Source organism: Microcaecilia unicolor, chromosome 3 (genome assembly GCF_901765095.1).
Source record: "Microcaecilia unicolor chromosome 3, aMicUni1.1, whole genome shotgun sequence".
Classification (NCBI taxonomy): domain Eukaryota; kingdom Metazoa; phylum Chordata; class Amphibia; order Gymnophiona; family Siphonopidae; genus Microcaecilia; species Microcaecilia unicolor.
Window position 1 is genome coordinate 503,680,464 of NC_044033.1, and position 26,552 is coordinate 503,707,015.

At 45.0% G+C, this 26,552-nt stretch overlaps 1 protein-coding gene across 1 annotated transcript in view; it reads left to right on the forward strand.

Annotated features, from left to right (window-relative positions):
• Positions 1-341: 341 nt before the first annotated feature.
• The window catches only part of RRAGD (Ras related GTP binding D), a 72,568-nt gene continuing 46,357 nt past the window's right edge, over positions 342-26,552 (forward strand). The window contains 3 exon segments of the mRNA XM_030199099.1: positions 342-642; positions 16,115-16,410; positions 21,351-21,550. Coding sequence (XP_030054959.1) covers positions 519-642; positions 16,115-16,410; positions 21,351-21,550 — 620 coding nt within the window. The 5' untranslated portion in view covers positions 342-518.

Here is a 26,552-nt window from a genome sequence, read left to right on the forward strand (position 1 = left end):
TTAAAAAATAAAAGATGCATGCAACTAGGAAGGTGGTTTTGCTCCCTCCCAGTCAGAAAAGACTTGCTGTGTTCATATTCATAGGCTTAGAGTGGAACACAGAGGGGGGAAGGGGAGAAAATGGCACCCCCTCACCACTGGATTAGCTCCCTAGGTGGACGCTCTGCTGATAACTTGTGCTGTTAGAGACACATCAGACACTGTGTAGCAACCTACGTGTGTGTGTGTTTGCGCCGTGAAACACACCAGGCACACAAGTATGTTGTTGCTCTGCATAGTGAGCTCTGGCTGTTGTGTCAGGTGACTCGGGTCACGCTGTCTCTCTCTCTCTCTCTGCTCCAGCAGGGAGTCGGGACTCACTCGGGCGTGGAAGGAGGGGAGGAAGGAGTTGGGAGGATCATGGCCAAGATCTGCAGGAAATAAATAATCGAGAGAGAGAGATTGCGTGGGGTGGCGAGTAAGAAATCAGCAGCACAAGGGAAGTCCTTCCTAGCTCACAGCAGGACACCAGCCAGAGAATGATGAGCCAGGCGATGCCCGGGAAAAGCCAGGAGGAGGAGGATGGGGAAGAGGAAGACGAGGACGACCTAGTGGGAGTGACCGAGTATGGGGATGGAGACCCGGAGAGTGGGGTGGAGGAAGGTAGGACTACCTTGCTTTTGAGAAAAAAGTTGCCCTTAGCCCCCTTGACTGGGAGCCAGAAGGGCGATCGGAAACCCTGAGGCTTTCCTGCGCCTTTTACACCACCAACCTGTGACCTTTTTCTGTAGGGCAGGTGTCCGTGTTTACATAAAGCAGCTGTCAGTGTCATTCCCTCGGCTGAGTGGCTCTCTCTGCCCATGTGAGAGAGACATGAGTGTAGTGTGTGTGAGCCCCGAAAACCTCATAGTAAGACTCTGCTACTTTCTAGTTGGTACCATGAAAAAGAAAGGGGCAACATAATTCCAGGATCAGCTGGGCTGTAGAGGCAGAGATGGGGGCTGGGCCTGCTGAAGAAACAGTTTTTTCCAACCCACTCCTTTGTGTGCTGGGACTGTCATGAGACTTTTGCAGACTGGCTGCATTAACTCCTCATGCCACTTGGTACTATTTTTGGAAGGCTTTTATAAACATTCCCCGGTGTTCCTTTCGTTTGGATTCATGTATCAGTAGATTTGCAGTATGGAACAGACATTTAGAATGAAAATCTGTATTGTATCAAACTTAAACAAAAGCGTAGTTATACCGAGAATGAACTTTACAAATGTTAACAAGTACATATTAGATACATTAGAGCCAATATTCAGACAGGGCAGCCACCGTTTAAAGTTACACTGGTTTTTTTGTTGTTGCATTTTAATACATATGTCCAGCGCACTGTCCAGTTAAGTAACTGAGTATATAAGTAAGTGGTGACCTCCATTTAGATTTGGGTCTGCTAAGTTAAAAACAGATATCTTATCCATTTAGAGAGCAATTCTATAACAGAGGTACTTGCATACACATTTTTAGAATCCTGGCCAGGGGCGTAGCTACGTGGGGCCATGGGCCCCCACAGATTAAGCCCTGCCCCCCTACATTTGACCCCCCCCCCCCCCCAGCTGCCGACCACCCCCCCCACACTGCCGCTGCCACCTGCCCCGCCGCCGCATCACCCGCCCCGCAACCCCTGCCAGCTGAAGAGTCTTCTTCAGCGCCGGTCGACTCCGGCACCTTCGTTGTGTGATAATCTGTTTCTGACGCCTTACGTCCTGCACGGGGCTACATACAGGACGTGCACTGTGCAGGACGTAAGGCGTCAGAAACAGATTATCACACAACGAAGGCGCCGGAGTCGACCGGCGCTGAAGAAGACTCTTTGGCTGGCAGGGTTTGGAGACCCCCGCCACCAAACAAGGTACCTGATGGGGCGGCGGCGGGGGGAGGCAGCTAAATAGTGCCCCCCACCTTGGGCTCTGGCTCCCCCTCCCGCCGAGGTCTGGCTACGCCCCTGATCCTGGCATATTCAGTATGGACCAGATTCTAGAAATGGCATTGAAAAATCTGTGCCCAGTGCAATTCTTAGAGTGCTCCGGGAGGAGTGCCCTTTATTGAGTAGCGTGAATTTCTGCGCCCAGCTTTGGCCATGAGGACTTTCGCCAGCTGAAACTTGTTGTAAATCCTAGCATGTAAGTTTTTTTTTAATTTAATGTATTTATATCCCACGTTTTCCCGCTAATTAAATAAAATAATAATAATAATAATTGCAGGCTCAATGTGGCTTACAGAAAACTGTAGTAAGGCTACAGTGCATGAAGTACAATTATACAATAAGTAAGGTAGTAAATATCATTTAAAACAACAGTATGCAAAAGATAATAAAGATAATTAAATTTGGGTGCCGGAAAACATCGGCACCCAACACTGTTCTATAAAGGGTGCTCTGGGATGAGCACTCGTTATAGAATAGCGTTGGTTGCGAGGACATACACCAGCTGAAACCTGGTGTAAATCCTGGCTCGCATCTGCGGAATTCTATAAAACACACAATTTTCCAGAATGCCCCTAATCCACCCATGTCCCTCACAGGGCCACACCCCCTTTGCAGTTATGTGCAAAGACACTTTGCAGCTATCGGCCAGTGGTTCCCAAACCTGGTCCTGGAGGCACCCCAGCCAGTCAGGTTTTCAGGATATCCGCAATGAATATTCATGAGAGAGATTTGCATGCAGTACCTCCACTCGGTAGTGCATTCAAATCTCTGAATATTCATTGTGGGTATCCTGAAAACCTGACTAGCTGGGGTGCCTCCAGGACCAGGTTTGGGAACCTGTGCGCTATCCTATACCTGGGTGTGTAAGTGTATTTTCATGCTAATCTGCCACCTCACCGTCTTGATTCCCTTAGAACTTTTTTCTACACTGAAAGTTTGAGAGGGCAAATGTGTCTTGCAATCTTTGGATACATAGATTCCTATGTGTCTTTATAAAGTACTAGGGATTTATTTTATTTTTTATTTTTTTTGTTACATTTGTACCCCGCGCTTTCCCACTCATGGCAGGCTCAATGCGGCTTACATATTGTATACAGGTACTTATTTGTACCTGGGGCAAAGGAGGGTTAAGTGACTTGCCCAGAGTCACAAGGAGCTGCCTGTGCCTGAAGTGGGAATCAAACTCAGTTCCTCAGTTCCCCAGGAACAAAGTCCACCACCCTAACCACTAGGCCACTCCTATTTATGTACATAAAGTACATAAATATTGCCACACTGGGACAGACCAAAGGTCCATCAAGCCCAGCATCCTGTTTCCAACAGTGGCCAATCCAAGTCACAAGTACCTGGCAAGGTCCCAAAAAAGTACAATACATTTTATGCTGCTTATCCTAGAAATAAGCAGTGGATTTTCCTCAAGTCCATTTTAATTATAAACCTTTTTTATACCCCGCTAAGCTAGCTGCTTTTACTACATTCTCTGGCAGTGAATTCCAGAGTTTAAGTACACGTTGATTGAAGAAAAATTTTCTCCAGTTCATTTTAAATTTACTACTTTGTAACTTCATTCATTGTGTGCCCCCTAGTCCTAGTAGTTTTGGAAAGAGTAAACAAGCAATTTACGTCTACCCGTTCCATTCCACTCATTATTTTATAGACTTCTATCATATCTCCCCTCAGCCTTCATTTCTCCAAGCTGAAGAGCCCTAGCCACTTCAGCTTTTCCTCATAGGGAAGTCGTTCCATCCCCTTTATCATTTTCGTCGCCCTTTTCTGTACCTTTTCTAATTTCACTATATCTTTTTTGAGATGCGGCAACTGACAGAAACTGTGATTAGATTGAGGCCACTTAGGAGGAGATGTAAATGTTTGCATATAAAATACATGTGAAAATTACAATTCTGTCCATGCTCCATCCACGCAGGTGCGAATCAGAATACGACCTGATTTGCGCGCGCAACTCCGGTTGCACTATAGAGAATCCAGAGGAAGGTGTGTAAAAACCATTAAGCACACAAAAAAAGTTTTAGTTTTATAGTTTATTAAAATTTACTATACCGCTGAAACTGAAAGCAGAGCAAAGCGGTTTACGGAGTGGAGGAGTGGCCTAGTGGTTAGGGTGGTGGACTTTGGTCCTGGGGAACTGAGGAACTGAGTTGGATTCCCATTTCAGGCACAGGCAGCTCCTTGTGACTCTGGGCAACTCACTTAACCCTCCATTGCCCCATGTAAGCAACATTGAGCCTGCCATGAGTGGGAATGCGCAGGGTGCAAATGTAACAAAAATAAAATAGATACTATTGGAGATTCTACATGGAATGTTGCTACTATTGGAGATTCTACACGGAATGTTGACTAGCAACATTCCATTTAGAAGGCTGCGCAGGCTTCTGTTTCTGTGAGTCTGACGTCCTGCAGGACGTCAGACTCACAGAAGCAGAAGCTTGCGCGGCCACATTGGTGATCTGCAAGGGCTGACTTCTACATGGAATGTTGCTAGTGGAATAGCAACATTCCATGTAGAATCTCAAATAGTAGCAACAGTGGAGGAGTGGCCTAGTGGTTAGGGTGGTGGACTTTGGTCCTGAGGAACTGAGGAACTGAGTTGGATTCCCATTTCAGGCACAGGCAGCTCCTTGTGACTCTGGGCAAGTCACTTAACCCTCCATTGCCCCATGTAAACAACATTGAGCCTGCCATGAGTGGGAATGCGCAGGGTACAAATGTAACAAAAATAAAATAGATACTATTGGAGATTCTACATGGAATGTTGCTACTATTGGAGATTCTACATGGAATGTTGCTATTCCACTAGCAACATTCCATGTAGAAGGCTGCGCAGGCTTCTGTTTCTGTGAGTCTGACGTCCTGCACGTACGTGCAGGACGTCAGACTCACAGAAGCAGAAGCCTGCGCGGCTACATTGGTGATCTGCAAGGGCCGACCTCTACATGGAATGTTGCTAGTGGAATAGCAACATTCCATGTAGAATCTCAAATAGTAGCAACAGTGGAGGAGTGGCCTAGTGGTTAGGGTGGTGGACTTTGGTCCTGGGAAACTGAGGAACTGAGTTGGATTCCCACTTCAGGCACAGGCAGCTCCTTGTGACTCTGGGCAAGTCACTTAACCCTCCATTGCCCCATGTAAGCCGCATTGAGCCTGCCATGAGTGGAAGTGCGGGGTACAAATGTAACAAAAAATAAACAGCAAGAAAGGAACTCCATACACATATCCCCTTAATGAGTCCAATGGCCTAATATTACGCATGAAAGTTTAAAGAATTCTTGGATAGGCAAGTTATACATTCATCACCTGCTGCCAGAAAGGCATAACTTACTTTGAATGTTGGGCCCATTGTAGCCGGCAGATCAGATGTAGTATGTGAAAATAGCTGAGAAAGTCACAAATATCACAGAGGCGTATTTGGTAATTGTAATAGATTTATTCAGGTCTGAGACTATCTGGATGAAGTGGAGATGGGAACTCGGGAGTTGGAAGCCTCGGCTGCAGCGTTCACAATATGATACAGTACCGCGGCTGGGAACAGCTTGACCATACCCTGAGATTTTTAATGTTCTTAGGTGCTTTACTCATGGGTTTAGGTAGCTTGAGACTGGAAATTATTCAAGCAGATCTGAAATGTGACTCACAGGTGCTCTAGTTCCAGCAGTTCTGCATTCCAGAGAGTGTTAACTCTTTCCCAGCCACATCACTCACTCCTTGTACACAGGACACAGGGAAACACAGAACTGATGAGAAGGCGAGGTCCACACAGTACATGTTTTAAAGCTGTTGGAGGACTTGGGTGTTTCAGGATGTCTGGGGTAGATTTCATTTATTTATCGGGCTTTATTAACTGCCTTTATGAAGAGATTCATTCGTTGGTGTAAAGGATTTTGCTTTCTTTCAGTTTGTGACATCCTTTATCGGACCAGCATAACAAACGAAAAGATGTAACATAGTAGATGACGGCAGATAAAGACCTGTATGGTCCATCCAGTCTGCCCGATAAGATAAACTCATTGCATATGGTATGAAATGATACATCATATGTATACCAGATCTTGATTTATCCTTGCCATTTTTAGGGCATAGACCGTAGAAGTCTACCCAGCACTATCCTTGTTCTCAAATTTCTTCACGTATTATAAAACATGGAAAAGAAAATAAGATGATACCTTTTTTATTGGACATAACTTAATACATTTCTTGATTAGCTTTCGAAGGTTGCCCTTCTTCCTCAGATCGGAAATAAGCAAATGTGCTAGCTGACAGTGTATATAAGTGAAAACATTCAAGCATTACTATGACAGTCTGACAGGGTGGGAGGAGGGGGGTGGGTAGAAAGTATGCATGGGGACATCAAAGCATATCATTGATATTCTAACAGGGTGGGTGTGGATAGGTGAGGGGAGGGTGATCAACAGAGACATACAGCTTTATGGTTTATAATGGGCTAGGAACCCCAGATCCTTGTTAAGTCCTTTCTGTTGGGTGTTAAAATATTCAATCATTCTGACTTCAAAGGTCTTACGTTCTTGTATGGTTTTAAAGTTACCTTTGAGGATTCTCACTGTGAAATCACTGGTACAGTGTCCTGGTCCTGTAAAATGTTGACCAACAGGCGTGGGAACCCTGCTGGCACCAGTATTGTTCATATGATGTCTATGTAAATTGAATCTTGTCTTAAGCATCTGGCCTGTTTCTCCAATATAGCATCCTTCCTTACATTTTTTACACTGAATGATATATACCACATTGGAAGATGAGCAAGTGAAAGATCCCTTTATGTTGAATATCTTTCCTTTGTGGATGACTTTGGGGTCCTGTGAAATATTTTGGCATAGTTTGCAACTGGATAAATTACAGGGAAGTGTGCCCTTCTGTTCCTTTTCAGTCTGTGATGGAAGTTTACTTCTGATTAGCTTGTGTTTTAAATTGGGTGGCTGTCGGAAGGCCAGTACTGGTGGGGATGGGAATATCTCTTTCAGTAATTCATCCTCCTGGAGTATAGGTTGTAGATCTCTTATGATTTTCCTCAGTTTTTCCAGCTCTGGATTGTATGTCACTACAAGCGGGATTCTGTCTGTGGATTTTTTCTTTTTGTACTGTAGCAGATTCTCCCTGGGTGTTTTGAGGGAGGAGGCAATATTCTTGGAGATTATTTTGGGGTTGTAGCCCTTCTGTTTGAAGGATTCAGTCAGGGTTTTAAGGTGTCTGTCTCTGTCCCCTGGGTCAGAGCAGATACGGTGGTATTAAGAAATGTATTAAGTTATGTCCAATAAAAAAGGTATCATCTTATTTTCTTTTCCATGTTTTATTTTGTTTGACTTCTATTGATAACCTTAAGAGTGGACTAACACGGCTACCACACTCCTCTACTTCACGTATTATCAAAGCCCATGAATAACTCCATTACAGTCCATCCCAGTGGCGTAGCAAGGGCAGGGCAGTGGGGGCGGTCCGCCCTGGGTGCACACTGCTGGAGGGGTGAGCAGCCGCGCACCTGTTGGCTCTGCTGGTTCCCTCTGCCCCGGAACAGGTTACTTCCTGTTCCAGGGCAGAGGGAGCCAGCGGAGCCGACAGTCGCGCGGCTGCTCCCAGCAGCTAGGAATGCATCCGGGGGGGGGGGGGGTGTCGTGCCGGGGGGGGGGGAGGTTGATGCGCCCAAGGGGGGTGTCGTGCTGCACCCTGGGGGGATGGACGCTGCTGCACCTGGGGGGGGGGGTGCGCTGCAGCAATCCACCCCGGGTGGCAGCCGACCTAGGAACACCACTGATCCATCCAAATCTATTCAGCCTCGATCAGGGCAAAGACCGTAGAAGTTTGCCCAGCACCGGCTTTCCTACTTAATCTCCGCTAAGATTTTTTCGATCTGATTCTTCTAATCAGGATTCCTTTGTGTTTGTCCCACGCGGTTTTGATTTGTGCTACCATTTTCATCTCTACCACCTCCCGCGGGAGGGCATTCCAGTTATCTACCACCCTCGCAGTGAAAAAATACTTCCTGACATTATTCCTGCGTCTGCCCCCTTTCAATTTCAATTCATGCCCTCTAGTTCTACCACCTACCCGTCTCTGGAAAAGGTTTGCGGATTGATACCTTTCAAATATATGAAAGTCTGTATCATATCACCCCTGTTTCTCCTTTCCTCCAGGGTATACGTGTTCGGGTCAGTAAGTCTCTCCACATACGTCTTGCTACATAAACCCCCTGTCATTTTAGGTGCTTTTCTCTATCGCGTCGTCTTTTTACATCCTTGGTGAGATAAGGCCTCCAAAACTGAACACAATACTCCGAGTGGGGCCTCGCCAATGACTTCTACAAGGGCATCAACTGCTCCTACTCTCACTACTTTATCATTTCTATAGTGTATTAGATGTACACAGCATTGTACACAAAACACATAAGAGACAGTCCCTGCTCGATAGAGTTTACAATCTATTCAAGACAGCATAAATAAGGGATTAGGGAGTTATTTATTATGGGAATGATTAAAGTAAACATGGACAATGAAATGAGATTGAAGGGGGACAGACTCAAAAAATATGTCAGGAAGTATTTTTTCATGGAGAGGGTGGTGGATGCTTGGAATGCCCTCCCGCGGGAGGTGGTGGAGATGAAAACGGTAACGGAATTCAAACATGCGTGGGATAAGCATAAAGGAATCCTATGCAGTAGGAATGGATCCTCAGAAGCTTAGCCAAAATTGGGTGGCGGAGCAGGTGGGGGAAGAGAGGTTGGTGGTTGGGAGGATAAGCTAGTGGAGGGCAGATTTATACGATCTGTGCCAGAGCCAGTGATGGGAGGTGGGACTGGTGGTTGGGAGGCAGGAAATACTGCTGGGCAGACTTGTACAGTCTATGCCCTGAAAAAGGCAGGTACAAATCAAGGTAAGGTATACACATATGAGTTGATCTTGTTGGGCAGACTGGATGGACCATGCAGGTCTTTTTCTGCCATCATCTACTATGTTACTATGTAATAGGGGGCTAACAGTTAAAAGCAGCCTCAAAAAGTGGGCTTTTAGCCTAGATTTGAATAGGACCAAAGAATGCAAGAAAAAGAACTTAGTTACAACAACAAATAACCATGCACAATATGATAACTCAGCTACAAACAATGGTGGCATAAATGGTGAGACTTGACCTGGCCATATTTCAGCAAAGCTGCCTGTGTCAGGAGTCATATAATCCAATGATTATGTCACCCAGGTTTAGAAATGAGCTTCTAATAGTGATACAAAAAAATACAAACTTCAAATTCACCACTTTACTGACTCTGGAAGTCTATTCCAGGCATACTGTGCAGCATAAGAATAGTCATACTGGGTCAGACCAATGGTCCATCTAGCCTAGTATCCTGTTTCCAACACTAGTACCTGGCATAAACCCAAATAGTAGTAACATCCCATGTAGAATCTCAGAGTAGCAAGATTCCAAAACCCAAATAGGAGCAACATCCCATGTAGAATCTCAAATAGTAGCAACATTCTATGTAGAATCTCAAAGAGTAGCAAGATTCCGGAATCCTGAATAGTAGAAATATCTCATGTAGAATCTCAAAGAGTAGCAAGATTCCGGAATCCCAAATAGTAGCAACATCCCATGTAGAATCTCAAAGAGTAGCAAGATTCAGAATCTCAAATAGTAGCAACATCCCATGTAGAATCTCAAAGAGTAGCAAGATTCCAGAATCCCAAATAGTAGCAACATCCCATATAGAATCTCAAAGAGTAGCAAGATTCAGTATCTCAAATAGTAGCAACATCCCATGTAGAATCTCAAAGAGTAGCAAGATTCCGGAATCCCAAATAGTAGCAACATCCCATATAGAATCTCAAAGAGTAGCAAGATTCAGTATCTCAAATAGTAGCAACATCCCATGTAGAATCTCAAAGAGTAGCACGATTCCGGAATCCCAAATAGTAGCAACATCTCATGTAGAATCTCAAAGAGTAGCAAGATTCCGGAATCCCAAATAGTAGCAACATCTCATGTAGAATCTCAAAGAGTAGCAAGATTCCAGAATCCCAAATAGTAGCACCATTCCATGCTATCAATCCCAGGGCAAATAGTGGCTTCCCCAAGATAAAAGGAACAGAATTGGCAGTGGAGGAGAGGGGTACAGATAAGAGAGACTTACCTGATGAACAGAGTTTCTAGAGAGGAGTGTAGGGAGAAATCTAAGGGAAGAGATACTTAGGAACTGCAAAATGAATGCACTTGTAAGTCAGTAAGAGGAGTTTGAACTGTATGCAGAAACGAATAGGAAGCCAATGAAGTGACATGAGTGTAGTTACACCAGTGAAAGATAAGTCATGCAGCAGAATTTTGAACAGATTGAAGGGGAGAGAGATGGTTTAGTGGGAAACCTGTGAGAAGCAAGGTACAGTAATCTAAGCATAAGGCGATAAGAGTATGGATAAGGGTGGAATTTTGGTAATGTTATAGAGAAAGAAATGGCAGGTTTTAGCAGTGTGTTGGATTTGTGCAGCGAAAGAGAGAGAGGGGTCAAAGATGACCCCAAGGTTATGAGTTGACAAAGCAGGAAATAGAGAATGGGGGAAGAGGAGAGGTGGGTTTAGTGGGAAAGATAAGAAGTTCAGTATTGCAGTATGAAAAGCGCAGGTTGTTTTCTCAGAGATGATGACGTGGTCTTCAAAGTCCATGTCTTTGGTGAAACCTTATTCTGCTTCACGAAAAGGTGTTTCAACAAGGCACAGGATCCATTGTCCAGTCCTCTCCAAGCCCAAAATGACCACTGGGTGCTAAACGTCCAGCAAAACCTTGGTATGAGACTTGAAGGTTCATTGCAACAGATCAATTATTTCAAGGAACCTGTTCTGCATAGGTGACATTTTTGAGATCATTGGTAGGGCATTGAATAATTATTCACACAGTGTAGTAGTCAGTGGGTGGAGAGAATTTGCTAGTGTCTATGAGCATGATGCAAGAAAGCAGGCTGACCTTAGCATACGATTACTCCCATTTTTAATACAAGGTTTAACCTGTAAAATTACACACGAAAAAAGTACTTTCAGTTTAGTGCATGCTCCTTGCAAAATGACTTCCAATGTAGGAAAGGGCACTGAAGCACTTTTTTTTTCCAGTTCTTAGTTCTGAGTTATAATACCAGCTCTAAAAGTAAATGGTATTTACTCAAAAGCATGTATCCATGCAGCAGTCACCACTATATGGATAAGTATTTTCAGCAGCACTATAGTCTTCCAGACTGTCCTGGTATTATTTGGATAGTGACAGGGTGAAGCATAGGTGGGGGGCAGGGCCAGCGCGAGGGTATTAGGCACCCCTGGGTAACTCTTCAGTCTTACCTCTCCTCTCCCAGGAAACTTTCAGGCGCCTAGTTACTGGCTCCCATTCTGATATTTTACATAGGTACATAAGTATTGCCATACTGGGAAATACCAAAGGTCCATCGAGCCCAGCATCCTGTTTCCAACAGTGGCCAATCCAGGTCACAAATACCTGGCAAGATCCCAAAAATGTACAAAACATTTTATACTGCTTATCCCAGAAATAGTGGATTTTCCCCAAGTCCATTTAATAACGGTCTATGGACTTTTCCTTTAGGAAGCCGTCCAAACCTTTTAAAAACTCCGCTGAGCTAACCGCCTTTACCACATTCTCTGGCAACGAATTCCAGAATCGGTGAGGAAGGAAGAGAAGGATTTATCAGGGGGGTGGTAGATGACTGCGACTCTGAGTGGCAGCGGGTAGAATAGCCGGATGGAGTGGGCTTCAAAGGATGAGAAGCAGTGAGACTGCGGTAGGGGGAGGGGTTGGAAACTACAGGAGGGCGAGAGTAGTAGCCCAACGCCTCCACCGCGGCCAACTGGGCGGGGAGTATGGGAGAAGAGGCCGCGGCAGAGGGCCGCGACTGAGGCCGAGTCTTCCGGGGAGATCCAGGTTTCGGTTATGGCGAGCAGTTGAAGGGAGCGAGAGATGAAGAGATCGTGGGTGAAGGGCAGTTTGTTGCAGACTGAGTGGGCATTCCACAAGGCGCATGAGAAGGAGAGGGAAGAGGGGGGGAGGAGGGGAATAGAGACAAGATTGGAGACATCCCGGAATCGTTCACTTGGATAGGACGGGGACAGGTAAGGGGGACCTGGATTAGGGTTAATGTCTCCCGCGGATAGCAGGAGGAGGAGCAAGAGAATGCGGAGGAGGGTGGGGGAGGTTGGGCGGCGAAGGCGACAAAGATGGGGTGAACTTAGGAGGAATGGGGATGGGTTAATGGTAGGAAGGAAGTGTTGAAGGTTAAGAGGAAGGAGGAGGGGGACAAGAGGGATGGTGAGGTGGTGGGGGATGAGGGTGAATAGGGTATTGCCGTGGCGGGCAGGGCGGGAGGGCAGCGAGTTCTAGTGGTAGACAGTGGGGGTGGGGGGGAAAGAAGATTAGGAAGGGACAGGGCAAGGAAGAGAATGTGGACAGGGGCCATAAGTAGTAGTAGTCGCAGTAGTAGTAGTAGTAGAGCACAGCAGCGGGACTGGAGCAAGCTGAACGAGCTGGGTTAGGCGGACTGGAACGAGCTGGGTTAGGCGGACTGGTACAAGCTGGAGCAGATGGACTGGAACAAGCAGGGAGAAGCTGGATCGGCGGGCTGGAACAAGCAGGGACTGGAACAAGCAGGGAGAAGCTGGTTCAGGCGGACTGGTACAAGCTGGAGCAGATGGACTGGAACAAGCAGGGAGAAGGTTGATCAGGCGGACTGGAACAAGCAGGGACTGGAACAAGCAGGGAGAAGCTTGATCAGGCGGACTGGTACAAGCTGGAGCAGATGGACTGGAACAAGCAGGGAGAAGCTGGATCGGCGGGCTGGAACAAGCAGGGACTGGAACAAGCAGGGAGAAGCTGGTTCAGGCGGACTGGTACAAGCTGGAGCAGATGGACTGGAACAAGCAGGGAGAAGCTTGATCAGGCGGACTGGAACAAGCAGGGACTGGAACAAGCAGGGAGAAGCTTGATCAGGCGGACTGGTACAAGCTGGAGCAGATGGACTGGAACAAGCAGGGAGAAGCTGGATCGGCGGGCTGGAACAAGCAGGGACTGGAACAAGCAGGGAGAAGCTGGTTCAGGCGGACTGGTACAAGCTGGAGCAGATGGACTGGAACAAGCAGGGAGAAGCTTGATCAGGCGGACTGGAACAAGCAGGGACTGGAACAAGCAGGGAGAAGCTTGATCAGGCGGACTGGTACAAGCTGGAGCAGATGGACTGGAACAAGCAGGGAGAAGCTGGATCGGCGGGCTGGAACAAGCAGGGACTGGAACAAGCAGGGAGAAGCTGGTTCAGGCGGACTGGTACAAGCTGGAGCAGATGGACTGGAACAAGCAGGGAGAAGCTTGATCAGGCGGACTGGAACAAGCAGGGACTGGAACAAGCAGGGAGAAGCTTGATCAGGCGGACTGGTACAAGCTGGAGCAGATGGACTGGAACAAGCAGGGAGAAGCTGGATCGGCGGGCTGGAACAAGCAGGGACTGGAACAAGCAGGGAGAAGCTGGTTCAGGCGGACTGGTACAAGCTGGAGCAGATGGACTGGAACAAGCAGGGAGAAGCTTGATCAGGCGGACTGGAACAAGCAGGGACTGGAACAAGCAGGGAGAAGCTTGATCAGGCGGACTGGTACAAGCTGGAGCAGATGGACTGGAACAAGCAGGGAGAAGCTGGATCGGCGGGCTGGAACAAGCAGGGACTGGAACAAGCTGGAGCAGATGGACTGGAACAAGCAGGGAGAAGCTGGATCAGGAGGACTGGAACAAGCTGGAGCGGATGGACTGGAACAGGCAGGGAGAAGCTGGATCAGGCGAATTGGAACACGCTGGAACAAGCTGGGGCAGATGGACTGGAGTAAGCTGGAGCAGATAGGAGCTGAGCAGGAGAACCGGGTTAAGCTGGAACAGACGGACTGGAGTAATCAGGGGCAGAAGAGAGCAGCAGAGCAGCAGGACTGGGACAAGCTGAGACAGACAGACCGGAGCGAGCGGGATCAGGCGGACTGGGTGACGCTGGACCGAACAAGCAAGCACGTCTCTCCTCATCAGCAGCATCAATCAGAGCAACGTCTCACCTTTTTTCAGTCCATGCAGCATCTTGGAAGGGGCAGGCAACAGTTTGGTGCAAGCTTATCGACCTGATAAGACCCTTTCTTCCTTTCTCACTGACTTTGACACCTGGCTTTCCTTCTTTCTTGAACCTTCATCTCCTTCCCTCATTCTTGGGGATTTTAACATTCATGTTAGTGATCCCTCTGACTCTTATGCTTCTCAGTTTCTCGCTTTAACATCCTCTTTCAATCTTCAACTGTGCTCCACTACCCCCACTCACCAGAATGGCCACTATCTTGATCTTATCCTCTTCTCAAACTGCTCACTCTCCAGCTTCTGTGCCTCAGCTCTTCCCATCTCTGACCATCATCTGATAACTTTCACACTTAAACACCCTGCTCCCCAGTCCCGTCCAATCTTAACCAATACATTTAGAAATCTTCAGGCTGTTGACCCTTCTACTCTGTCCTCCAGTGTTTCAAATCTCTTCTCTACCACTATGTTATCCAAGTCTGTCAATGAGGCTGTGTCTACCTATAATACTATTCTCTCCTCTGCTCTGAATACTCTCGCTCCTCCCATTCCCCGTCCTGTAAAGCGTACCAAACCCCAGCCTTGGCTGACCTCTAGAATCCGCTACCTGTGTTCCTGTGCCCGCTCTGCCGAACGCCTTTGGCTGAAATCCCGTGCCCATGCTGACTTCATGTTATATGAACCAAAATTGGCCTCAGCAGTGGCGTAGCCACAGGTGGGCCTGGGTAGGCCAGGGCCCACCCACTTAGGGCTCAGGCCCACCCAACAGTAGTACACGTTTAGTGGTAGCTGGTGGGGATCCCAAGTTCTGCCAGCTGAAGAATTCCCCTTGATGGTAATGAAAATGCTGCTCTCCACGATACTAGTACAGGTGACTGCTGAGTTTTCAGCACATGCCTGCTGCAGATTGCCAAGGTGGAGCGAAGCATTTTCCCACCAGCTGAGATATTTTTTTTGGTGGAGGGTAAGGGGGAGAACACTTGGTGCCCACCCACTTCTTGCCTAGGCCCACCCAAAACCTGCTGTCTGGCTACGCCCCTGGGCCTCAGTCATCTGAAAATGAAGGCACATCCCCAATACTTAAGTATGGGGTGACTATAAGAGGGAGAGGTTGGGGTTACAGGGTGGGGGGTGGGGTGGGGAGCGAGTCCTGGTATATAGTCATTCAGACATGAGGATTCTAGATCAGGCTTCTCTGGGTAAAGGGTCCTGGGCTGAACTGGAAAGCCTCCAATTGTTTAACTTCAAAAAAATGGTTAAATGCATTTTTTATTACTTTACTACTGTTTCTAACACACTACTACTACTACTACTTTTTATTCCTAAAGCACTGCTAGGCGTACCTGACACTCTACAACACAAGATAGACAGTCCCTGCTACATAGAGCTTACAGTTTAAGCCTAAAAAAACAATTTTATTCAGGTTCTAGAGTACATAAAAACAGAGAAAAATGAAGGTAGATAAAGACCACATGGCCTATCCAGTCTGCCCATCCATGCCATCTACTGTCCCTTCCTCTCCTCTAGAGAATCCTATGTACCTGTCCAAGATTTCTTGAATTCGGTTAGTTTTCGTCTTCACCACCTCCACCAGGATGCTGTACCATGAATTAATTTACCACCCTTTCTGTGAAGAGGTATTTTCTCAGGTTACTTTTGAGTCTATCCCCTTTCACCTTCATCCTATGCCCACTCGTTCCAGAGCCTCCTTTCAGTTGAAAGAGACTTGCCTCTTGTGCATTTATGTCATGTAGGTATTTAAACATCTGTATCATATCTCCTCTCTCCCACCTAAATGGCAGTGTACAGCAACAATAAGTCAAACACGAGCAATAGACATTTACAGCAGTAAAAATATTCTAACAGCAATACAAATTATGGCTCAGTATACTACTTACAGTGTTAACAAAATACGTAATGGAATATTTTAATAGACAGAATATAGAGAAGTAGCCCAGGTGCGGAGCAGCACAAAATCGCAAATAATTGTAATTGCAATGCTTTAGTGGACAGCTGTGGATGGTATAGCTTATGTCTGCTTCTTCAATGTTTCATCTCTTCAGTTCTGGATTTCACTGACCCCTTCAGTACCGAGGTGAAGCCAAGGATTCTCTTGATGGGCCTGAGGAGAAGTGGGAAGTCTTCTATCCAGAAAGTGGTCTTCCACAAAATGTCACCGAATGAAACCCTCTTCTTGGAGAGCACAAACAAAATCTGCAGGGAAGACGTTTCCAACAGCTCCTTCGTTAATTTTCAGATCTGGGACTTCCCTGGGCAGATTGACTTCTTCGATCCTACGTTTGACTACGAAATGATCTTCAGAGCTACAGGGGCATTGATATTTGTCATTGATTCTCAGGTAATAATCTATGAAAAGGTTGGCAATGGCTTTCTTTTACTCAGACTAGACAGTGTACAAAAACAGATAACATTGAAGTGAATACCATTATTATTTTATTTATTTTTGTTACATTTGTACCCCGCACTTTCCCACTCATGGCAGGCTCAATGCGGCTTACATGAGGCAATAGAGGGTTAAGTGACTTGCCCAGAGTCACAAGGAGCTGCCTGTGCCGGGAATCAAACTCACTTCCTCAGTTCCCCAGGACCAAAGTCCACCACCCTAACCACTAGGCCACTCCTCCACTGTTGCTACTATTTGAGATTCTACATGGAATGTTGCTATTCCACTAGAAGTCGGCCCTTGCAGATCACCAATGTGGCCTCGCAGGCTTCTGCTTCTGTGAGTCTGATGTCCTGCACGTATGTGCAGGACGTCAGACTCACAGAAACAGAAGCCTGCGCAGCCTTCTACGTGGAATGTTGCTAGTGGAATAGCAACATTCCATGTAGAATCTCCAGTAGTAGCAACATTCCATGTAGAATCTCCAATAGTGTCTATTTTATTTTTGTTACATTTGTACCCTGCGCTTTCCCACTCATGGCAGGCTCAATGCGGCTTACATGGGGCAATGGAGGGTTAAGTGACTTGCCCAGAGTCACAAGGAGCTGCCTGTGCCTGAAGTGGGAATCGAACTCAGTTCCTCAGTTCCCCAGGACCAAAGTCCACCACCCTAACCACTAGGCCACTCCTCCACTCCTTATTATAGTAATTACATATACATATAAAGCTATTTCGACAAAACTGTATACAAATCCAAAATGAGGGTCCCAAAAAACAGCAAGGCAATCGATCTGCAAACTCCAATGTGCACAAACAAAACAGCAGATCAAGATAAACGTGAAGATTTTATTGATATCATATACCAGAATATTGCCCGACACAGGCCGTGTTTCGCCCAAAGGGGCTGCGTCAGGGGCTAAATTATTGACCGTGCAGAAACAATGTTCCAACTGGAAATACGATTTATACACATCAAACATAAAGGGCATATAATAAAAAACCAGCAAGGTGACCACAACTGTTGTATAACGATCAACCAAACAACTCACAACTCTGTCCTTTATGTTTGATGTGTATAAATCGTATTTCCAGTTGGAACATTGTTTCTGCACGGTCAATAATTTAGCCCCTGACGTAGCCCCTTTGGGCGAAACACGGCCTGTGTCAGGCAATATTCTGGTATATGATATCAATAAAATCTTCACGTTTATCTTGATCTGCTATTTTGTTTGTCTACAAATCCAAAATTACAGTGTACAAGTTGTCTTCTTTTTCCCATGAGGGAAGTGGTTTCTCTTCAAACAAGCCCTTCAGGGCCCCGAAACAGACAGTATTGGAATTAGGATAAATGATATTTCTTTTTGTGCTTTGAATGCTAGATGTATTTTTCAGTATGGCTTATAATTATGATATACTGTTGCAGTTCAATTGCTTGTTTTCTGCAGTCTGTTTCAGTAAGCTCCTTGCAAGGTCTTTCTAAATATTCCGTCATTAAGGAAATATTTCTAAACAAATATACTTGTTTGGGATTAAGTGTTGTATTTATCAATGTGGGCTACCATGAGGACACGTTATTTTAGCACTTATTCATACTATTTTAGCACAGGTCTCATTTTAATGCATTGAGACCTAGGCTAAATTAGTAACTAGGTGTGCTTAAATGTCTGAGCTAAGTATAGAACAATCAAGTCATTGTGACATCACTGATGAGGTTGACTTTTAGATATTGGTGGAATGAGGCATTATGACATCACAATATTAGCTCTGGTTAAGAGAGACTGACATGTTCACACGAAGGGGGGAAGTTATCAATGTGGGCTACTGTTAGGACGTGTTATGTTACCATGAACTCATGCTGTTTTAGCAGATGTCCCATTTTAATCAGTGAGACCAAGGGGCCCTTTTACTAAGCCGTGGTAAAAAGTGGCCTGCAATAGTGTAGGCGTGTGTATTGGGGGCGCGCCGGGCCAGTTTTTACCACGTCTACAAAAAAATGGCTTTTTCTTAATGGGACTGGAAAAGAGCCTGCGGTAAAAATGAAACCAGCGCGCATCTAGAAACAGCCTGAGCCCTTAACGCCACCCATTGATCTAGCAGTAAGGGCTTATGCTCTACGCACACGGTGACCATTTGGTGCGTGCTGAGTGCTGATTACTGCCGGAATGGGTGCACGTAGGCGGGAATAAATAAATAATTCGTCCATGCTTTATGGGTGCGTGCCAAATCTGAAATTACCACCAGGAAGGCGTGCTGGCCTGGCAGTAGTCTCATTTGGGTGCGCGCTGCATGTGCATACAGTCTAACGTGGGTTACTAAAAAGGCCCCCTAGTTCCTAATAACTGCTACTAATCATTGACAACCGTTATCAGTTTATAAACAAACTTTATTTAAACACATTATTTCATTATATCTATCCACTTTTGTTTGAAACTTCCTCAAAACACTATCAAACACACTCATTCATTCCATTCACTCACAAAATATTATAAAATCACATAAATACATTCCCTATAGTGCATCTCTTCCAAAGAGCTATAACTCCCACAATTCTATGGACCGTTCAGGTCTTTATCTGCCGTCATTTACTATGTTACTATGTAATTCTAAATACTTAAATAGTTCAGACAATTTTCATATATTGTAACCAGGTACATTTCTTGTGCAGCCAAGGATAGAACAATCTCCTCCAGCCACAGGCTCCCGGTACAATGAAGAAATAGATGTCCACCAGTAACTTCAATCTTAAGGACTTTTATTCCATGTAGGTTTCTAGTACACAGTTCCAACAGCAGCATTCACCTTCAATCTTAAGCACATATAAGCCACCTGAAAGTGTGTGGCAAATAGTCCCCTTTAAGCAGCAGGCTATCAGCACATACCAGGATTCAATACAGGCTTACAGTCAGCTCCAGTCTGGGCTCTTTATCCAGTGCACAGTAAACAGTAGTTCAATTCCCAAGACAAACAGTTCTTTCAGTTCATCATCACAGTTCAGTCACCAAGCAGCAGTTTCTACCTTCTATCCTCTTTACCTTCAGGAAAGTTCAATACTTTAGGGACTCCCTCTACCCCAAGGGTTCCCCCCTGCATCAGCTTCACTGGTGAATTCAATACTTTTGGGACTTCCTCTCACCCAAGGGATTTCAGCCTGCTTCAGTACTTTAGGGACCTCCCTGCCCAAGGGTTTTCAGCCTGCAACTGCTTCTCTCCTTCTGCTTCTCTCTCCTGAACTGAACTGCTGAGACTCCTTCCCACCTGCCTAATCAATCCCTGGCTTCAGCTACCACAACCAATCATTCTTCTTCCATTAGCTTCCCCCACACCCATACCAGCTGAGTTAAGCATTAGACTAATGAGACCAATGATGAGCTCCTGCACACAGGGTTTCCTAACTCTCTTTCCGCCTAGGGGCAGCCACTCTACACAACCTGCCAGCTTACACCCATGTCTTCCCCGATTGCAGCTAGGAGTCCAGTCCGGGTTCTTCATCTCACCCTCTGGCTCCTTGCCTGCCATGCCTTCTGGGACTTGTATTTCAGACTGAAACTGCCTTAACCCAACTATCCTCGATGTGACTTTATCACAATATCTATGACTTAGCTTTTATCTCTAATTGCAGGTCACTTCACAATTATTTCTCCCACAGCTTCATATTGTAGATTTCATAGTCTTTAGAAACTTGTTCAATCAATTGGGTCGCATTGTGGTTTCCTCAAAAGAGACGAGGAGAGAAACATGTCGTAAAGACATGAGAACTTATTGCTTTATGAAGAAATTCTCTTGAAGGAGGACTGGAGGTTGCCTACTCGATGAGAGTTATGGCCTGCACAATTAGGATGATCGAGTACATGAACATTTCAGATTACAGGTTACGGTGCAATTAATGTTAACATGGACTCCAAGCCAGACTGTGTTATGAGCGATTATCGCAGCTATCCTGTACACAGGGCAATACACATTGAATCAGCGTAAATGAACTCAGCAGGGTTGGGACTCAGCCTCAAGGGTAAGGGAGGGGGGAGGGGAAGTTTAGAGATATAAAAATAACAAGAGGGAATGCCGCAACTCACACATGTCAGGGTGCCTGGATGTGTTAGAATATTTGTGCTGGGTCAGTTTGGTTGGTCGGGCACTCACTGTTACCAAATCTGTTATTGCGTCAGATCAGTGGCGTACCAAGGGGGGGGGGCGGTCCGCCCCGGGTGCACGCCGCTGGGGGGGTGCCGCAGCACGCGCCTGTCTGCTCCCAGTTTGCTACACTCGCTAAATTCTCTTGTTCGCTGCAGCAGCTCCCTCCTTCTGCCCCGGAACAGGTTACTTCCTGTTCCGGGGCAGAGGGAGGGAGCTGCAGCGAACGAGAGAATTTAGCGAGCGTAGAGAACTGGGAGCAGACAGGCGCGCGCTGCGCCACCCCCACCTAGCGGCGTGCACCCGGGGGGGGGGGCGCATCGGCAATCCGCCCCGGGTGCTGTCGAGGCTAGGAACGCCACTGTGTCAGATGCATTTTGAATTGTATTTTCACTGTAGTTTTCTCTGCATTTATATGTAACTGATGCACGCAAGTACTGTGATTGTGCATTTCTCTTGCCAATAAAAATATCAAAATTTTTAAAAAAAAGCTTGGACTTTTTTGCACTTTTTTGAAAGCGTCAAATGCAATTTACATACTCATGGTAGGCGGTTTCATGTGAAACCTATAAAACATTTCCCAAGATCTGGCTGCAAGACTTGTCAAGTTGTCTTTCTCCTGAGTATGAAGTAGTGCTGTAGACTCTGGTGCTTGTTGACCAATGTCGGGAAGGCTGTTAACTTCAGGAAGAAGTGTAGTCAAGGTTTTTATTTTATCTCATATTTGCGAATTCTAATGGATTTTATTATTTTTCTTTACTATTCAGGATGATTATATGGAGGCTCTGGCTAGATTACATCTCACTGTGACCAGTGCCTACAAAGTAAACCCAGACATCAATTTTGAAGTCTTTATACATAAAGTTGATGGCTTATCTGATGACCACAAGATCGAAACCCAAAGAGACATTCACCAGAGGGCAAACGATGACCTCGCAGATGCTGCGCTGGAGAAAATCCACCTCAGGTAAAAAGCAGCAGTGTACAAGGGAAGACCCAAAATCACAGTGACTGTGCTGGGACACGCTGCCATGCAGCAATGGCGTAGCTACAGGGGGCCACGGGAACCTGGCCAAAATGTGCCCCCCCCCTCTCATTGAGGTCTGGCAACACCTCTGCCATGCAGGAGACCCAGCTTTGATTTCCGAGCCTGCTTCTGTTGCAGGCCTGGGTATACTAGAAAAAGAGGGACAGTTTCTTGTTTGTTTCGTGTTCTTGAGGGAACCACAACCTGGACCTTTCAATCACTGGAGTGGCATGGCAGGGGCCAGGTTATATGTCAGGGTGATAAAACAGGAAAACAGCTCCAGGTAGCTGGGAATGAAGGCTTATGGATTTCTAGGCCCAGTGTGGGCTGGGTCTTACTGGTCTGTAAGACCAAAGGAGTAGGAAAAAGTTGATGCCCCCCTCCAAACAAAACAAAACAGCAGGGTAAAAAGCATATAATGACAGGCAGATGATCAAAAGCAAATGCCGGCACTAGAGGCTGTTAGCGCCATTCTAGGGCCGGCATTTGCTACCACCCCATGATCAGAGCCCTCGAGCATGTGAAACAACGCGCTCGAGGGCTCTTAGCGCAAGTAGCATGCAAATGCATGCTAAACAGGGCTCTTAGCGCAAATAGCCTGCAAATGCATGCTAATCAGCGCTTAACGCATTCATCCCCAATGATCAGCGTCCAGTGCGCCAAAGATTGGGTCGCTGGCTGCAACAAACCCTATGCCAGCTCCGACCTGCAGATCACTGGGGAGGAATGGTGAGCCCTGTCCAGCATGCATTTGCATGCTGGCAGACCCCCATTTCCCCCTACAGCAAACCTGCCAGCGAGAGCAGTTGAGGACGTCTAAGGAAAGGGCTATTAATGGAGAGTCAATGTCACATGTGTGAGCTAGTGTATTCCATAATAATCTAGAGTTATCACTGGGCATTTTACCAGGTATAAAACTGTTTTGATCATGGTGGATAAGTGAAGGTATCACAAGTTTTAAACGATTAGCAAGGATTTTGGCATAAATCTTGTTGTCTAAATTAATGAGAGAGATTGGTCGGCAATATGCGACATTAGAAGGGTCTCTTCCTGGTTTGGGGATGACAACAATTCTAGGAAAGAACCCTTATCACCAGAGTGGTGAAGGAGATGGTCAAATAAAATGAGTAATTTGGGATTAAGAATATATACTAAGATTGCATAAAATTCTATGGGTAAGCCATCATTACCTGGGGCTTTATTATGGAGAATTTCTTTGATGGCATTGATGATTTCATCTATGGAAATATTTTTATCTAGATTAGCTTTTTGAGATTGTGATAATAAGGGGTGACTCCGATTATCCATAAAGTTGTTAAAGGAGGACTCGGAGAAGACAGTTTCTGAAGTATAAAGTTGTCGGTAGGATTTGGAAAATTGTAGAGCTATTTGAGAGTCCGTATAGTGAGGATTTCCTGAAGAATCAGTTATATGAGAGATGCGGGCGTGATTTTGTTTTGCTTTAAGAAACTGTGCTAGCAAATGGCCTTATTTATTATTTTTCGCATAATAGACAGATTTCTGGATATTTATAGAGGAAAGGGCTCTTTAGTGAGAATGGTGTTTAAGTTATATCTATTTGAAAGAAGCTTTTGATATATGTTATGGTCTTTGGTTTCTAGATATTGTTTTTCGAGAGATTTAGTTTCATTTCCCAGTTAGTCTAAATCTTTTTATTTTTTTTATAGATGCCAGCAGAGTAATTTATTATGACTCCTCTGATGGTGGCCTAATAGGCATCCTACAATATATTCACAGGAGAATTATGTAGAGGATTATTGGAGAAATAATCTTCAGTGGATTTTTTCATCAGAGATATACTACTACTACTACTTATCATTTCTATAGCGCTACTAGACGTACGCAGCGCTGTACACTTGAACATGAAGAGACAGTCCCTGCTCGACAGAGCTTACAATCTAATTAGGACAGACAAACAGGACAAACAAGAGATAAGGGAATATTAAAGTGAGGATGATAAAATAAGGGTCCTCCTTACAACAGGGAAATGTTGAGTCTCCAAACAGAAGGTTTTTAATGGAGGAGATATCTGAGAGGTTTATTGAGATAGCGGAATGGTCAGATATATTCCTTCTGTGACTTTGAGAATTAACTACACTAGGTATGAGAGTTTTGGAGATCAGGAAATAATTCTTGAGTAGCTCAGGTGAGGAGGGGAAAAGAAAGTGAAGTCTTTTTCTGTGGGATTAAACAGTCTCCAAATGTCTACAAGACCCAGGGAAGAAATGAGTGAGTGTAAGGCAGAAAAAGCTTTGGATTGGTAATAGGGACAATTGGAGAGCATATCAAGGAGAGGGTCAAGAATTTGGTTAAAGTCCCCACCTAAAATTATAGGATTATTTATTTATTACATTTGTATCCCACATTTTCCCACCTATTTGCAGGCTCAATGTGGCTTACATAGTACCGGCGAGGTTGATTTCTAAAACGTAGATGAAAAAACTCAGGAGAGTCTTCGTTGGCGGCATATATATATTTATGAGAGTAACTGATGCATTATTTATCAAGTTGTCCACTTTAACCCATCTGCCCTCCACATCACAAGATTGTTTAGTAATATTAATTGAAAGAGATTTCTTGTGTAAAATGGCTACACCGTTTTTTTTTGTGCACAGCAGGAGAGTATGTTGTGAGTGAGAAATTTTTTTCTTGGAGGCGTTTAGAGTCTGAATCTGATAGGTGAATTTCCTGAATGAAAGCCAAGTCAGAGTTCAAATTGTGTAAATATATTGGTAGAAGTTTCTTCCTCTTAGTATAGTTGTTTAAACCTTTTATGTTAATGGAAGTAATTCTCATATAAAATGTTTAGATAATAATGCAGGAAATAGAGAAACTGACTTGGCTTTCTATGGAAAGGATATATCAATTATACCACAAGTCAAATAGGCAAGAACATTGACAAAATGGAGAATAACAAGTATACCCATATGCTCAGAACACTGGGAGGGAGAAAAAATTAAGAAAAACATTAGGAAAGAAGGATTCAAAGAAAACAATGGCATAGAACAAAGAACAATGCCAGTACACTCATAGCAAATTGGTAAGGGAGAAGAGAGGCACATATTGAGAGAATAGGAGGCTCAATATTTAACAGTATGAATCTGCAGAGAGCTAACAAAGAAGACATTTTGGAACATGTAATCTATCTTGCAAATACCGAGGAGAGAACAGCCATTAGGAGGTTGGAGATATTTAGCAAAAAGAGAACAATAAACATTTATGGAAAGTATTATGCAAGTATATATAAATCTCATTACATAATGGAGATATTTCCAAAACAAGAGAAAGGATTGGAAAAAGGAATTGAATTGGTTACTCCAAACCTTGTTAGAATTTAGATCTCAAAAGGTGTCCAGAAAAAGTTTTAGAGCCTCCGGGTCGTCAAAAGAGTGTGTAGAATTATGGATTATCACCCGCATTCGTAAACGATAGAGACCAAATTGAGCGCCAAGAGACTTTAGGCGATCACGTTGTGCAAGAAGTTGTTTTCTGCGATGAACGGTAGACTTGCTGAGATCTGGAAAAATTAAGACTTTCATGCCCTCATAGAAAATAGGCGATTTCAATTTGGCATTTTGCAGAATCGCTAAGGTTTGAGGGTAGTGAAGAATCTTCAGGACAATTGGTCGTGGGAAGTGTTGTTGAGCAGGCTTGCCGGAGGGGACTCTGTGGGCCCTCTCTTTCAAGAGGTGGGTTAAAGTTTGAACCCAAAAGCGTAGGTAGGAGATTTTCCATAAACTTGATTGAGTCAGAGCCCTTGGCACCTTCTTTGATTCCAAGGATTCTTAAGTTGTTTCTCCTTGCTCTATTGTTGAGATCTTCAAGTTCTTTTTTAAGTGAATCAATCTCTTTTGTTCTTGATCGGAGAGAGGAAATTTCATTGGAGTTAGTTCCACACTTCAGAGAGACAGAATCCATATGCGATTTAGTTTGTAAAAGCTGAGATTTTATTTCATTAATATCTTCTCTGAATTGGGAAATGGAGAGGTGAGTTTCTTTGAGAATACCTCTGTGAGAGAGAAGTTCACACTTAGTGGTCTGCATTGTGATTTCCTCATTGCCAGTCTCGGCCGCCATTGCAGCTCGATGAGAGGAATCTTGACGAGGCTTCTTGGAGGCAGGAGACAAGGGCTGTTTGGCATGATATCAGACAAATAGTAAGATTAAAGTTGCTGTGAAAAAACGAGGTAAGCTGTGAGCAATCTGCCAGATTCTTTAACTCCGAGCGGGAGCTGAGATATTAAGCCGCCATTCTCTGTCGCGCTCAGCAGCGCCCCCTCAAGACATGTACTTCTAAGGGCCACTGAAGTGTCGAACTGCATCTAGAAAACATAGAGAGTGGGAAACCTTATTCAATATTGACTTAAACTCCTCAGCAACAACTGGGCAGAAAAAAATGCCAAAAAGGCTTATCTACAGTCTCAGTAACTGAAATAAAAACAGAATTAGACTTACCCCCTTGTTTAGAAAGCAGTGCTAACTGCTGCCGGTGCAGTAATGCGTCAGCATTGCCATGTGGCAGCCTCTAGTGTGGCTTTGTAAACAAGTTAGTGCAGCCCTTATCTGACCAACTTTAGATTAAAAATAATCAGCCAAGTCCTGAGCAGCTGGAAAACCCAACTGGCCCGAATTATTTGAGGAAGGAATGCTTGTCAGATCTTTTACTAGGCACATATGTCATTCCTCTGCTCTGTAAAGAAGTGGGAAGTGGACCAATTACTCCAGGAAGCTTTTTTTTGCCTTTGAAATTTGTATGCAGATACGCTCTGTTTTTTACTGCGTTTGTACACCGTGTAGGTCTTTTTAAAGACTCCCGAGGCAGGCCCGTGACCGAAACACAGTACTGTGTCAAGTCTACAATAAACTTTATTCATCACATACCATCACAACCACAGCTTCCTGGAGTTATTGGTCCACTTCC